The 14,233-nt window shown below is 33.2% G+C and overlaps 1 protein-coding gene across 4 annotated transcripts in view; it reads left to right on the forward strand.

The window, feature by feature from the left end:
- DGKB (diacylglycerol kinase beta) overlaps nucleotides 1-14,233 on the forward strand; it is a 532,510-nt gene that overhangs the window by 63,858 nt on the left and 454,419 nt on the right. For 2 of the 4 annotated variants that reach the window (XM_053927066.1, XM_053927067.1), the window contains exons 2-3: nucleotides 1,659-1,735; nucleotides 5,458-5,478. In XM_053927066.1, coding sequence (XP_053783041.1) covers nucleotides 1,659-1,735; nucleotides 5,458-5,478 — 98 coding nt within the window. The remainder of the gene's footprint in view (nucleotides 1-1,658; nucleotides 1,736-5,457; nucleotides 5,479-14,233) is intronic. The other 2 variants (XM_053927068.1, XM_045185303.2) reach the window with 1 other exon arrangement.

Below are 14,233 nucleotides of genomic sequence, written 5' to 3' on the forward strand. Positions count from 1 at the left end.
AAAGACAATGTACTGTATGATGTTGTGTATGTGACATGTTAAGACTATGGTTTTTATTGTGGGGTGATGGTTGCAAAGCCTGGTGAGCATACCAAAAAAATGTTGAACTGTATACTTTAAAATAGTTAAAGTGCACATTTGTGTTATATGAATTTTATTGCAGTAAAAAACACAGTCACACAAATAAAAAACCCTGTAGAATTTATATTATAAAGGAACACAATTGTACATTCTAAATGAAAGTACATATCACCAAATATAGGTAGGCATGATGTCCTCCAAGGCATCTAAGAGTAGATTTTCCAATATGGTGTTTGAAAAGTTTATTTGTAAATTAGATTTTTGGGACTGGGAAATGTATTATAGTGGTTCAAATATCATGGAATCGTGGGGAAAGGCCAGAAGGCTTACATTCAAATTCTAGGAAACAATTTGTATGCCCTGTTCCCTAATGGAAAACTAAGAATCTTCTGCTTAGTTTTTACATTTTAATTTCAAGCTTTTTTTAAATGTTATTCAACTATGATTGGGTTAGATGACTTATTTGTTAATTATTGTTTTCTTCTACCTTAAATGTATTATAATTCTGATATTGCTTGGTCAAAAAGTTATATTTTGATAATTATGAGAGAGCATTGTTTTAGTAGATTAAATAGATGTATTTATAATATAGTTATATATAATTTTAAAGTTTAATAACATTTATTCTTTTATGATGTTATTTCCCAACATTCTTTTGTCACTATTTTAATATGATGAAAGTCCTAAAATTTATTTTAAAATATTAGAAAAGTAATTTAAAGTACTTTTGGTAACACATCTAAATTTGTTTCTTAATTGAATTAAAATAAGCTTTAGTGTTGAGCTTCATGTATATTTAAAAAATTCTCCCTGAAAATGCCTACAAAATACTGAAATCTATAGCTTGCCTCTGGATGGATTCCCCACTGAAGTCTAGACACACATTTTATTTTTCTTGTTTATTCAGCAGGGTTTTTATTTAGTTAATGTAATATGTGAAAAGTGCATGGTATAAATGATAAAAATTTAATGAATACCTATGTTTTCTTTTTCTTTTAAACTAAACTTATTTTAGCCCTGATTGGTGTGGCCCCTGGGTTGGATGTCATCCCATAAACCAGAAGTTCACCAGTTAAATTCCTGGTCAGGGCATGCACCTGGGTTATGGGCCAGGTCCTAGGTTGGGGGCCAATGAGAGGCAACAGATCGATGTTTCTCTTGCACATTGTTGTTTTTCTCCCTGTCTTTCTCCTTTCCTTCCCCTCTCTCTAAAAATTTTATTAAAAAGGACTAAACTTATTTCATTCATCTAGATATTATGGTATCAAAATAAAATAAAAACATTTTACCTATTCATTTATTTGTTTGTCAATTCATATAATATTCAATCCATAGTCAGTGACTCCATTCTTGGCCAATACACTTGGGCAAAACATACTTTTTTCTGTTTTTCCTTTATGTGATTGCCTTTTCCAATTAAGTAGCCATTCAATAATGGTTAATAACACTTTATATGTCTACTTTAAAATTATTATCTATTGGTGATAACTTACATTTTAAGGGGTCTTTGTTTCACTACTAGGTTTCATAACCACACTAGACAAGTGTAACATTTGTGTGCTTTCTGTTTCTTACAGATTCTACAAAGAAATTAAAGGATGTTCTTGAAGAATTCCATGGTAATGGTGTGCTTGCAAAGTATAATCCTGAAGGGGTAAAACTTTTTTCTTTTTTAAATTTGATATTATTACTTGGAGGAGGGATATCTTAGTGAATAGTTCTTAAAAATATATATGCTGTGTACCATATACCATAATGTAAACAAAATGAAATTTCTAATAAAATGCTATACAGGGAGTTATATTAAATGTTGTACTTACTACCTTTTTAATCCAAAATTATTTTGCTAATGAAAATAATATTTTTATGGTCTGTGCATGAAAGAGTATATAGATCATCTAAAATACAGTTTTTGGTTCTTTTCCTGGAATCAGGAAACAGAATTAGATAGAAGAGGACAAAAAAAGTGCCTGATTCTTACTCTATGACCTAGAAATTTAAACCTCAAATGAACATTGATGTAGAACAGGGGAGTTACTCTTTTCAGGGAATTGTTCTCTTTCCTGGAAAAAGATTTTGTGATGGATATAACTGATCTATGACTTTAAAGAGCCAGCTTGGACAAAAAGAGTGGAAAATTTTCCTCCTATCTTGTTTTTACCTATTATCAGTTCCTGAAATTCTTTCCTTATTATAACTTCATGTCCTGTCTATTGCTTTTGAACACCATGCTTGAATGGATGCATTCCCTTCCTAATTGTTTGTTAAATAACCTTGCATTTAATGTTAGCTGAGAGATATTACATTTTAAATGTTTGATCATCATTTCTAAGTTCTTCTGTGGCTTCACCAAGTCATAGTTGGGTTTATGGGAGTTCAAACAGATTGAGCTTTGCAAAAGACTGTTTTTTCCTAGATGTATTATCTAGCTATCTAGATTTTATTTTGCTGATTAAAGTATGACTTGTTATTATTGTCATTGTGCTTTTGAATGTTAGGAAGAGCAGAGTTGTTGGTTACCCTTCAATCTGGTACTGCTCTGGGATTTATAGAATTTATATTTTAATCAAAACCCAATCTTTAAATTCCAATCATAAAACGTTCATATTGTTTTATAATTTTCTTTCAGTATTTCTTTAAAAAATTAGCTCTTTTGCATGCCTTATTTTCTTCTGTCTACATTCTGACACATTACTGTACTTTTTAAAACTGTTTAACCTAAGATTTCTTTTTTAAAACAATTGATACTTAGTGCCCACAAATTATGGGGAAATGAGGTAATTTTAAGCCACTCCTACTTTCCTATTTTTGGGAAAGAAGGAGACATCTGACATACATTTCCTCACATTGTTTCTTCCTAGAATCTATAGAGTAAGAGAAAAAATGTTGGCAGATAAAATTGTTGAACTGAAAAATCTAAAAGACAAAAAAGGGGAGAGGGAAAGTTAAAGATGTCAAATTTACTGAATTAATATCAGTCCTAAAAATGTCATTAATAACCAACCATATTTGAAAATACGCATATTATCTAATCTATATACAGAAGTAAAACTAGTTTTTTCTCTCTCTAAAGATAGCTTCTGGCTATAAATTCAGTTGAAATGTGATGTTATTTGCATAGTAGCCTTTTTTACTACAGTGATTTCCTATTTAAAGGACTCAGAAGACTTAGCTGTACTGATATTATATATTTAATGAGTATTATTAGTCACTGCTGGATTTATTGAAGTAATTGCTAGATTAATTATTAGACACACATATGATGTCAGCCTTTTCAATAATGTAACACCTCTTCATGAATGCATGGATCTGCTCTTGAAGTGCATTATTAAAATAATGAACAGTTAAAAAATAAGAAAGTTAGATCTCATTATAATCCAAAAATAATTCTAATTTAAGAGTGAAACCACTTTCTAATGTTAACACTAGTACGTATTTTTCCCTTTGGGAGAATAATTTAAAGTTTATATGACTTTTAAAACACTAATATGTATTTCACCAGGAAATAATTAGGAATATTCAATGTTGAAGAGGAAATCTTTAAGGCCTAAGGTTCTCTTTAGTACTTGACTCTGCCCAGTTTATAAAATATTACACTAATCATATGAAAGAATTCAGAAAGAATTTGTGAAGAATGCATACTGTCAATTCACATGAGAAGTTCTCTTTCTCTGTTGACTGGTCAAGTTGAGCTCAAAGTTGTTTGGCATAGACAATAATTAATGCTCAATTATACAAGAAAAATTAGAAAAGTGATTAATCTAGTTTGGCATTAGAATAAATAACTAGTCCTTTGTTTTCTAAAATGAACATGACTTTTATCATCTACATAAAATGTATTTATAGAGAGAGATTTGACTAAATGTCTCCAAAATAATTTTTTCCTTACAAAGTAAAACTGCTTATGTGTTAAATTTATTATTTTTATTTTCACTCACTTGAATTACTGTATTATAATTATATAAAAGATAATTATATGTAAAAGAATTATATGTAAAAACTTAATACAGTGAAAATATGGCCAGTTTATAACTATTTTAATAGAGAAGAAATATTAAATGTAATATATGAGTAATTTATCTATTTTAATTACTATCTTTTAAAGATTGATAATCATTCTTTGAAGTAATAAATGAAATAATAATGAAATAGAAAATCTAAGCAATTGCTTTGAAGACTAAGTGCAGAAGGTATTAAAAGGTATCGAGATTCCCAAATACAATTGTAGAGGTTTTAAGAAACTCATTGTAAGAAAAGGGAAATGACTTTCCCATAGTTAACTAGCTAAGTTTATGACAATAACCATATTAAAACCTAATTACCTGAAAATGTAATTTAAGACTGTTGCCCTTCCCTCTTCACTTCATTGATTAACCTGTAGAAGGAAAGGGAGGGCCTTGAGAGATGAGAAGGATAAGGGGGTATGGAAGGTTTCTCACATAAGCACTGTCATTGGGTGTGTGTGAAATAAGAGTACATTGAATGGCCATTTGGTATGTAATGAGTGGCGTTTTCCAGTGCACATAATTATTACTAAGTCAGGCCTATCAGTCTCCCCCTAATCTTATGTAAATAATATAATGTTAAGGGTATGTTTGCAGCTACTTAGTAGTAGCCAGGCAATCTTAGTGAAAATGTTTACAGTAAAACGGAGTCAGGACATAAATTAATTTATGAGAGCATTAGAATTTGATGCAGAGAAAACAAATTTGGCATTGAATGCATCTATTATCTATCTATCTATCTATCATTGCCCTCTATTTGAAATTTAATTTTAAATTGTTTCATTGATATCTAAAGTGATGGGAAGAAATGAAGTAGTATCATATGAATGAAAAGACATTGATCTTTAAAGGCATGGAGAGAGGCTAGGAATGTTATTGCAATAAAAGGAAACATTAAGAGTGGGGAATAAGCAATCATTAATATATTTTTACATGTGCTGTTATATTTCATAATCTTCTCTAGAAAGTTTTAATTATGCTCTATGTGTTATTCATTATATTTATCACATGGCCATTAGAACTATTTGCTTATTACATCAAACATTGATCCAGGTAGTGATTCTCAAACTTTAGCTTGCATCAGAATCACATGGAGGTCTCAGTTAGGCACAGATTTTCACCTGCGTGCTCAACCCTCCCCTTGGTTTCTGTGTTCTGGGTGTGGGGCTCAAAAATTTGTATTTCTATCAGTCTCCCAGTTGACTCTGGTGCTGCTGCTTAGGAACCACATTTTGAGACCCATGGATAAAGGGTATGTTTTAAAATCAATCTGTAATCTTGACCTATCAGTTAAATTATTAATGATAATGAGATAATAAATATAAATTATCTTACATTAATATATGTATTCTTTCTTTCCTTGCACGCACAGAAACAAGACATTCTTAACCAAGTAAGACATTTTCTTTTCTATTCATATTTATCTTTCTTTACTCTGATGTGAGCTATGCATTTCTCTTCTATGTCACTGAGCTGTACTTCTGTATCAATAATACTTAAATAATATGCAAGATTATCTATGATACTTAGAAAGTTATTATGTAATGATGTTTGTTAAATCAGAGTTTCAAATAGAGAAACTGATGCATCAAACCTGGGATCTAAAAGTGTCCAGAGTACAGGCTTTAATTTTGTAGATGTTTGAATTCAATTTTCTAATTTGGTTGAATATAACCAGGCTTTGATAAAATAATTTATTTAATGAAGACTTTATTAATTTATTAATGGGAGGTTTAAAAGTTACATTTAAGTATAATTGATAAGGATTTTTAAAATTTGGTTACTAGTGCTGTTAGATTCTGTGAGGAAAATATAACTAAAAACCTATTAATTTTTGCTCTTCTGGGAAAAAGAGCAACCTAGTTGTTGCTCTGCCACTCTCGTCTAGTAAAATCCATTTGGCAAAGCAAGTTTAAGGTCCATAGTTCAGTTGGGTATAGAGAATTACAATATATTTTTTTGAATTCTCTAAATGGATTTTTCTATCACACTAGGAATATATGTTACTAACATACATACATTGTCTCAAATCATCATATTGTGTCCTTGGACAATATTGGATATGTATGTATTAGCAGGTTCTTATTCACAAGGTTCCCTATAATTTTAATGACAACACCACCAAAATTGCATCTCAACCATGTTACGGTACAGTTGATTGCATCAGATGATCTTGGCTGATTTGGAGGTCTTACATATGACATTCTCCTAGAATAAGGCACTACTGAAATGGCAACTTGTTGGCTGTAATGACTTTCACTAGCCTCTTTCAGAGCATGGCCTTTCCTGATCTCATTCCTGAACTTTGTGCAAACCTACCAGCTCCCCCGAAGACGGACTATATGTATGAGCTTTATGGTATTGGGAAGCAACCCCTCAGGGTAACTAGCTGCTTTCATGAAGCAGGCTATTAAAGGGCATTCGCTGAGCATCTTAGTCCACAAACACACTTTTCTGCACAACTCGAACATCCACTAGAGTCAGAATGAAAATTGGTGTCAAAATTAGCTCTGTCTCTTTTTGGGGTCAGCCAGATGAATTTCTTTCTTATTTTCCTCCTTGCTCAGCCTTTGTTCCACATACAATGACTCAGTAGGCTGGCAATTCCAGCTACAGAGCAGAGAGAACATGAGAAGAGGAGGGAATCCAAAAGAGAATAGAGAATGAGGGCATGCATATTTGTCACTCTGTTTTCTTGACCTATCAGTATCCTGTGAGTGTAGGATTTCCTCTTTACATTTTCTGTCAGTATGTGATCCTTGGCTGAAAGCTGAGTTATGTTTTCATAATTCCCTGGGCTTCCCTTATCTTTGTACTTGGTGTTCTGTACTATAGTTTTGTTCGTGTATATAGCTTTTACATTCAGACAAGTAAGTTGCTTCAATCCCATAATAAGTAACCTGGGAATTCAGGACCTACATTTTATATAGCTGCTGCCTATTGTAATATCTTCAATGTCTTTAACAAGGATATTGACACTGATATAATTATTAGCAATAATATAAACACTCTTTTATTGTAAGCTGTAATTGTCCTTCCAGAACCAAAACAACCTTTCCCATTAAAGAAAGCATCTGGAAAGTATAACAGAAAATGGGGTCTTAAGAATCCAACTGAACTTACTTCAAGTTCCACATCTGCCACATATTAGCAGGTCTTGGATGAGTTACTTAGTCTTTCCTAGCCTCAGTTTGCTTACTTATAAAAAGAAGAGAGTGTCTGCCTTATTGATTTGTTAAAAGGGTTAAAATCTATGAAAAATAATTAACTTCATGTCTGACATATAGGTATTCCATTGATATTTAAAGACAGTGTCTCTTGGTCATACATTAGCGATCAACTTGATTTCATACAAAGGTTCTGTAGTATGTACGCAAGGTGAAAGTGAGAATATCTAAGATATACCCCCTTACAATCCTGTCACTTTGATTTTCTCAGAGTCTCACTTTTCTCAGCTGTAAAGTGAATATAACTCTGATGCCTTCCCCAACTCTAATTTCCTTCTGCAGTAAGGTTTGAGTGGAAGACATGACATGTGATTTGCTTCCCCGCCAAGCCTGACCACTCTCCAGAATGCTGTCCTGGTGGTAGAGTTATGGTGTCTGTCGTATTTGCTCCTCCTACCATACCTGCATAAATGCCAGCGTGATCAGTTAGCAAGGAATGGAGGTAGTGTTAGCCAGTGCTTCTGTTTCTCCTCCCTATTGCTATCAAAACAATTTCAGTCATCTTCCTCTTATCAAACCTACAACCGGATCACAGTTTTGAAAACACAACCAACAAATTGAGTAATCAGATGCCTACTACAATTCTGTTACTAACTTGATATTGACTGTGTACTAATTATTGTTGAAATACATGGTAGCTTTCATTTCAATATTCAACTTTGAGAAGATATTTATATAAATACATGAGATTAACTAGTTATATCATTAAACATATTAATTTGAATAGGTTCTTGCAGGTTTTTAATAATTGTACAGATAAACAAATCTCAACATTTATAAAAATACAGTATCTTTTATCTATGGAAACAGAATTTGAGAATGGGTCATCTATTACATTTTATGCTAAATCGAAAGCTTAAATTAATAATTTGACTGCCTCATGTGGCTAGGAAATATTGATAACAATTGATCTGTTTCTCCCCTAAACTTCTGTACTGAACGTAGAGAAATTTAAAAATAAGTATTTAAGGTAATGCTTCCAACTATTTTCTCTACAAATTAGTTTTACAAACAAGCTTAAATAATGCAGAAATAAATTAACTCCATAGTTTTAATAGTAACAGCCCACTTTGATATGTGGAATTTAAATACTCTATGTATAGTGTTCTTTGAGAAAATGTATTAAATAATTTATATAGGGGTTAAAATAGAGTTTAGAGAAAAAAGTGATGCTGGGATGTTCAGGTAATCTTTTTGCATTTTTTAAAGGCCAAGTACAACAAACACCCTATGTGTTTGCTACCCCTGGAGTTTATTTTTAGGGTTTGTCTATTGTTTTTGTTTGTGTATTTTCATTATCAGAAATAGCTGTTTTGAGTAGGGCAGTAAAAAGATACTAGGGGAAAATAAATTTAGAGATTTGGATAGAAAAATCTTAGAATGTCTAAGAGTTTTAAGGTTTTTTAATAGATAAAATAAATTAGAAATAATGTTTTTAAGATCAACAGGTTAAATTTTCCATTTAGAAAAATACGTGCAAAAGCAGTGTGAACAGTGGAGAAGTCGAAGAGCAGAGCAGGTACGAGTCAACAAAGCAGCACAGCGAGGCGAGGAGACCCGGGACAGCCTCGAGATTATAAAGGAGGCTGTGGCAGAGTTAGAACACATTTCCGATATATGTTTAAAAATAGTAAGTTCCACTTGGACTGTCAAAGGGTAGGAAAAGAACAATAGTCAACTCAGATTTTTAAAGACTCGGTAAATAAGTACATGATAATAGCATCACTTTTACTTATTTATTTATTATTTTCTAAAGGTTAATTTATATATGTGTGTATTTATATTTTTTTCATTTATTTTCCAATCACAGTTGACCTCCTATATTATACCGCAGGTGTACAACGTACTGATTAGATATTTACATGCCTTATAAAGTGATCATCACTTCTAGTTTTATACTTTACTATGTATCATTTTTTTCTGAAATGGCAAGATCATTGATAGTCTAGTTGATGCATTGATAGTGAGAAATCAAGGCAAACTGTGTCATGCTATGTGTGAATATTGGCAAACCTGTCCATAAAATTATACTTTGGTCATCTGTATTATAGTAAACTTTGAAGTTAGAATATTTATGTCCTAAGAGTTTTTAGACCTTGCCAATTTATTTAACTTTCTGATCCTCACTTATAAGCAGTGATGACAGCGTCTACTTAATAGGTTATTGTGAGGATTAGGTAGAGTGCGCATATAACAAAGTTAGCGTAGTTGCTAGAACACAGGAACCTCTGGTATTTTCACTACATGCAAGAGATACTTTAATCAAATGTCTAGTGTCCCCTTTCCAGTTAAGGATAGTAGAATGTATCACAGGCTATAAAGATTGTAAGGAGAGATGGGAAGCTGAGGAGGAGTTTGGCATAAAACAACCACCCATGAAAGATAAACGTACAGAAAGTGAGAAAAGCATTTGGAACAGCAAGAAGCGATTGGACTGCATCCCAAATGCATTTATTGCATCTGTAGTATCCATTGGATAATGTGTTTGGTCCTGTGGGAGAAACACAAATGGTCAGGGCGATCTTTGCTATCAGAGAGTGTCAAACTAATACATCTATTCCACAGACTGCTGACAGAATGCTTCAACTCAGGGAGTTCTTATGCCTCGGAAATAGGTTCCTTGACCCGGTTGTAAAATCTTAGTCCCTCACTCTTAACATGTTGACTGAGTATTTCCCGGTCTTCTGTGCCTTTTCAACTTGATGTTTTTCACAGTTCTAACCCTGAGATATGTGGGCCTTGATAGATTAAAAAGAACAGAGGTTGTGGGATAGCATATTATTTGAGATCCTTTCCAAGTTTTGGTTATTATTAGTTTTTTTTTGTTTTAGTCTGCTTCAATATTAAATATAAAGCCATACACTACTACACTTTAAAATAATCTCATTTGAGATTGTATTTATTCTATTATACAACTTCTTATCATCCCACCTAAATCAATTTTTTTCATGCTAGATTGCCTAAAAAGAGGTATTTGAACAAAATTTTATTTTTGCTATTTCAGAGTCCATACCTCAAATACATAATGAGGTGCTACAATGTAAAAGGCATGCTATTGAAACTGTGATGCAAAGTCATGTTGGACCTTGTGGTCCAGCAGAAGAGAAGATACAATTGTAAATTTGCCTGCACGCATATCTGCGTTAAGAGAGCTCCCTTTCGAACTTTTCTTTAAAGGTGAACATACAAGTAAGCAATGATTAAAAACTAACGTTATTCTGTATACATAGTTGTTCAAGAGACTCTTACGGGTTCTTTTTTTTGAGGAGAAAAATTACTTTAAATTACTTTAGAGTATAAGTATGTGTGTGCCTCAGTAAGCGCTCACACCTGTGCTAGTGACACCCCCGAACATAGTGAAGATAGTGTCCCACTAGAGTGGATTCCAACGGAAGTGCAAAACCTGGTTGGATACAGACCCTTGATTACAAGATATATTGAAAATCGTGGTAAACACATCACATTCTGCTTAAAGTTTTTCTAATCCATTAGTTGCATCTTGTAGTTACACACTAAAATAATTTGGACTAGCATTGTTTGTTATTCTTGCTATTTGCTGTCTTTTACTAAAAAATACACTTCTTTCTACTGAGTCTTAGTAAATGTGAGTCTTAGGTAAAGCTACAATGAATGGATTATGTGCCTCTGAGGTGGTAAGAATGTTTTCTCTTGCCAGAATTAATTTTAAAAATCCCAGGTGTCCACACTTTTCACTCTTTCTCTATAAAGGAAGTCTCTCCACAGCAGTTTTAGGGGACTATCAAGCAGCTCTCTGATATTTCAAGTAATGAATAATCAATTGTAGTACCTAATAAGCATAAGAAATGAGACATTTAAAATGCATCTTTTTGTGAAAAAGTATTTTAATACCAAAAATGTGCACTTGAAATCTCAGGAAGTTTGCTATGTTACATATTAATTTATATACTTTGGCTCCATGGCCTTTAAGTTTTTAAATTTAACATAATTAGTTAACTATATAAATTGTATAGCCACATTGAAGTGGAAAAGGTGAAAGAAAACCACTGGGTAAGTTAAGTTATTGCCTACCTCACTCGCTCAGAGATCTTTTTCCCAGTAGCTAACATAGTATGGTACACATAGTAGGCCCTCAATCAACACTTGTTGAAAAATGAGTTAAAGTCATTTCTTTGTTCATGGTGTTTGTTAGTTACTTAATCTATAATTGTTAAATGATTCCTTTTTGTCTTTTAAAGATCACTTACTAATTAATATGATCATACGACCATGATAGCACTCCTTGTATCAGACAAAAGATAGTCCATATTCAGTTTCCACATTTTCAGACAAACTTGTATTCATAGCTAATTAATAAGTATGTCAGATCATGTGATTTCCTGCTGCAAATGCTCCAATCACTGTTCCTCTCACTCTACCTTAAAGTCATGAGGTTGATGGGCTGACATCTTTCATGATCTGCCCCAGTCCACACGTCACCAAAGATCGTATCGTTAACCTTATCTCCCACTCCTCTAGATAATGTGTTTGGTCCTGTGGGAGAAACATAAATGATCAGGTACCTCCCTCCTCATTCACCCTCCTGCTCCTCCTCACTGCTTCCTGTGGAAATTCCTGTACGCAGGAGCACCTTCACACCTCTCACGGCATTTGTACCACCTGTTTTGTCTATCTGGAATGTTCTTTCTCCAAATATGTGCAAAGCTCTGTCTCATACCACCTTTACATCTTTATTCAAAGAACAAATTCTCACTTCCTGATCATCAGATTTAAAACTGCAAGCAGCCCCCTCTGGAATTTGTAAACCTTTGTCGTCTTTATTTTTTCCACAAAACTTAATGTCATCAGACATTGTACATTTAGCCGATGTATTTTGTTATTTTCTTGTTCCATTCATAAGAAGATAATCCCTCGATGGAAGGATTTTTACATATCCCAGTAACAGCTTGTCCCAATTCCTAGAGCAGAGTCCAGTGCAAAGCGGATGCACAGGTGCACAGAGAGCATGTGCTGAATATGAGAAAATCTTCATCCTGGAGCTGCCAAGATAAAGTAATGATAGAATGACGACATTTATTTTCATTCACTTTGAATCTACTTGGATGAGCACTAGTGGCATTTCTTTAGTATTAACAGGGATTTAACAACAAAGGATCCAGATGGTCAGATATACAATAATAATGAAAGGCATATAGAAGTGTGTTTTAAATTTGTGCCAAGTTGGCAGCAACATCTGAGCCGCTTCATCAGTCTGTATTCTTTACCGGTTCTCCATATCATCTCCCTAAATAGTCTGGATGCTCCTTAGGGGGGAAAATAAAGAATAGTTCCAAATTTTAAGCTTTGTTTGGTGTGTGTGTCTGTGAGCTTACAGCCAATTCAATCAAGTGTGCCCTGATGTTTTTTCATTAGTGTTTCCTTTGATACACGTTTAAATGATCTCATTCATTTAAACATCACCGTCTTCAATAACAAATTTTAATTCTGCTACATGACAGCAGTAAATACACATACTTCACTTTGAAAATGTTCTGCTAGGTCATGAGATAAAAAATATCTATAGATCGAGGACAGTATCTATCCACATACAGAAGTCGTTGACATTTTGGACAACATACGATTTTAGGAGAGATTTGAAAATCTTTTTACTGAGCGAAGAAGAATATGGGTTGACCAGGAAAGAATAATTCCTCAATTAGTAGGAAATACTGAAGCAGCTAATATTATTCGCTTTGAAGAAGTTTTGGTTTTGCAACGTTGTAAGTTGTGTGTAATGACAGGAAATATGAGAGGAAGGAAATTTGCTCCCTTCAGCACTGTAAAGATTTTGAAGGAAGAAGTTTACATCATCAGTAACACTTCAGAAATAAATAGAATTACATCATCGCATAGAAATCATTTATGAAATGAAGAAATTCATATTCCATTCTTATGTCTATAATAGGCTTTTATTTTTTAAAGTAAGACAATCTGTTTTTAAATTCTTGCTTTCTGAAAGCAGTAATTTGCCAATATTGTGTATTCAGAATAATTTTAGTAAATACTGCAGGCTTGATGTGGGAAGATACAGTGAATTTTCCAGTTTTCTTGAACAATATAGAGGAGGGCCAATTAAGATAATAAAAACCTCTATCTAACCATACACTAATGCTTTCTTTTATATATTCATTTTATTTATTTTATTTTTCATATTATGGGCCCAAAGGTGCATTAAATACCCTTTACATCAATTTACATTGATTTATTACATTCAGGCAACCCTGAATGGTTGATTTTATCTGCAGAAAACTAAGGCTCAGAGCTGTCAAAGAATTAAACTAAGAAGCTACTTTTTTGCTTGCTGAGCAAGGGAGAGCTGCAGCATGTGAGAACATTTAGAAAGGTTTCCTGGTAGCTGAGGAAAGTACTAGGAAGTAATGTGTTGCTTATTAAGAGAGGTGCCATACATGCCCACTATCATCAGCTCGAGAGCATTGGATCCAAGCATCGATGCAGGTAACCTGACTTCAAACCAACACATGGCTGACTACAAAAGACTTAGGGCATAGAAGGAATTGGAACTGTAAACATGTTGCTTCTAACCACCATGCCCGTGAATATGTTCATCATACAAACTTCCTATAACTTTGCAATAAAATGAACTCTTGGTTTCCCATGGGTCTTCATACATGTTGAGGGTTATGTTCCCTCTTACTGTTGGTCACTCGTCCATCTGAAAGTGGATTACTTCTCTTTCCATGGGCTACCTCTAAGCAACCCTATTAGTAATAATAAGGAACCCTATCAGTAATAATAGGTGCCCCTCCCCAACAGAATGTATTTGTAAGCAGCAGTCTGGAAATTGACTTCATCTGTGTATTTCAAAATGTTGGCTTCATTCATTCTGGCAAATTGCTTTTTGAAAATATTTCTGGTATATGAAGCTCTTATATTTTTATATTA

Source organism: Desmodus rotundus, chromosome 6 (genome assembly GCF_022682495.2).
Source record: "Desmodus rotundus isolate HL8 chromosome 6, HLdesRot8A.1, whole genome shotgun sequence".
NCBI classification, from domain to species: Eukaryota; Metazoa; Chordata; class Mammalia; order Chiroptera; family Phyllostomidae; genus Desmodus; species Desmodus rotundus.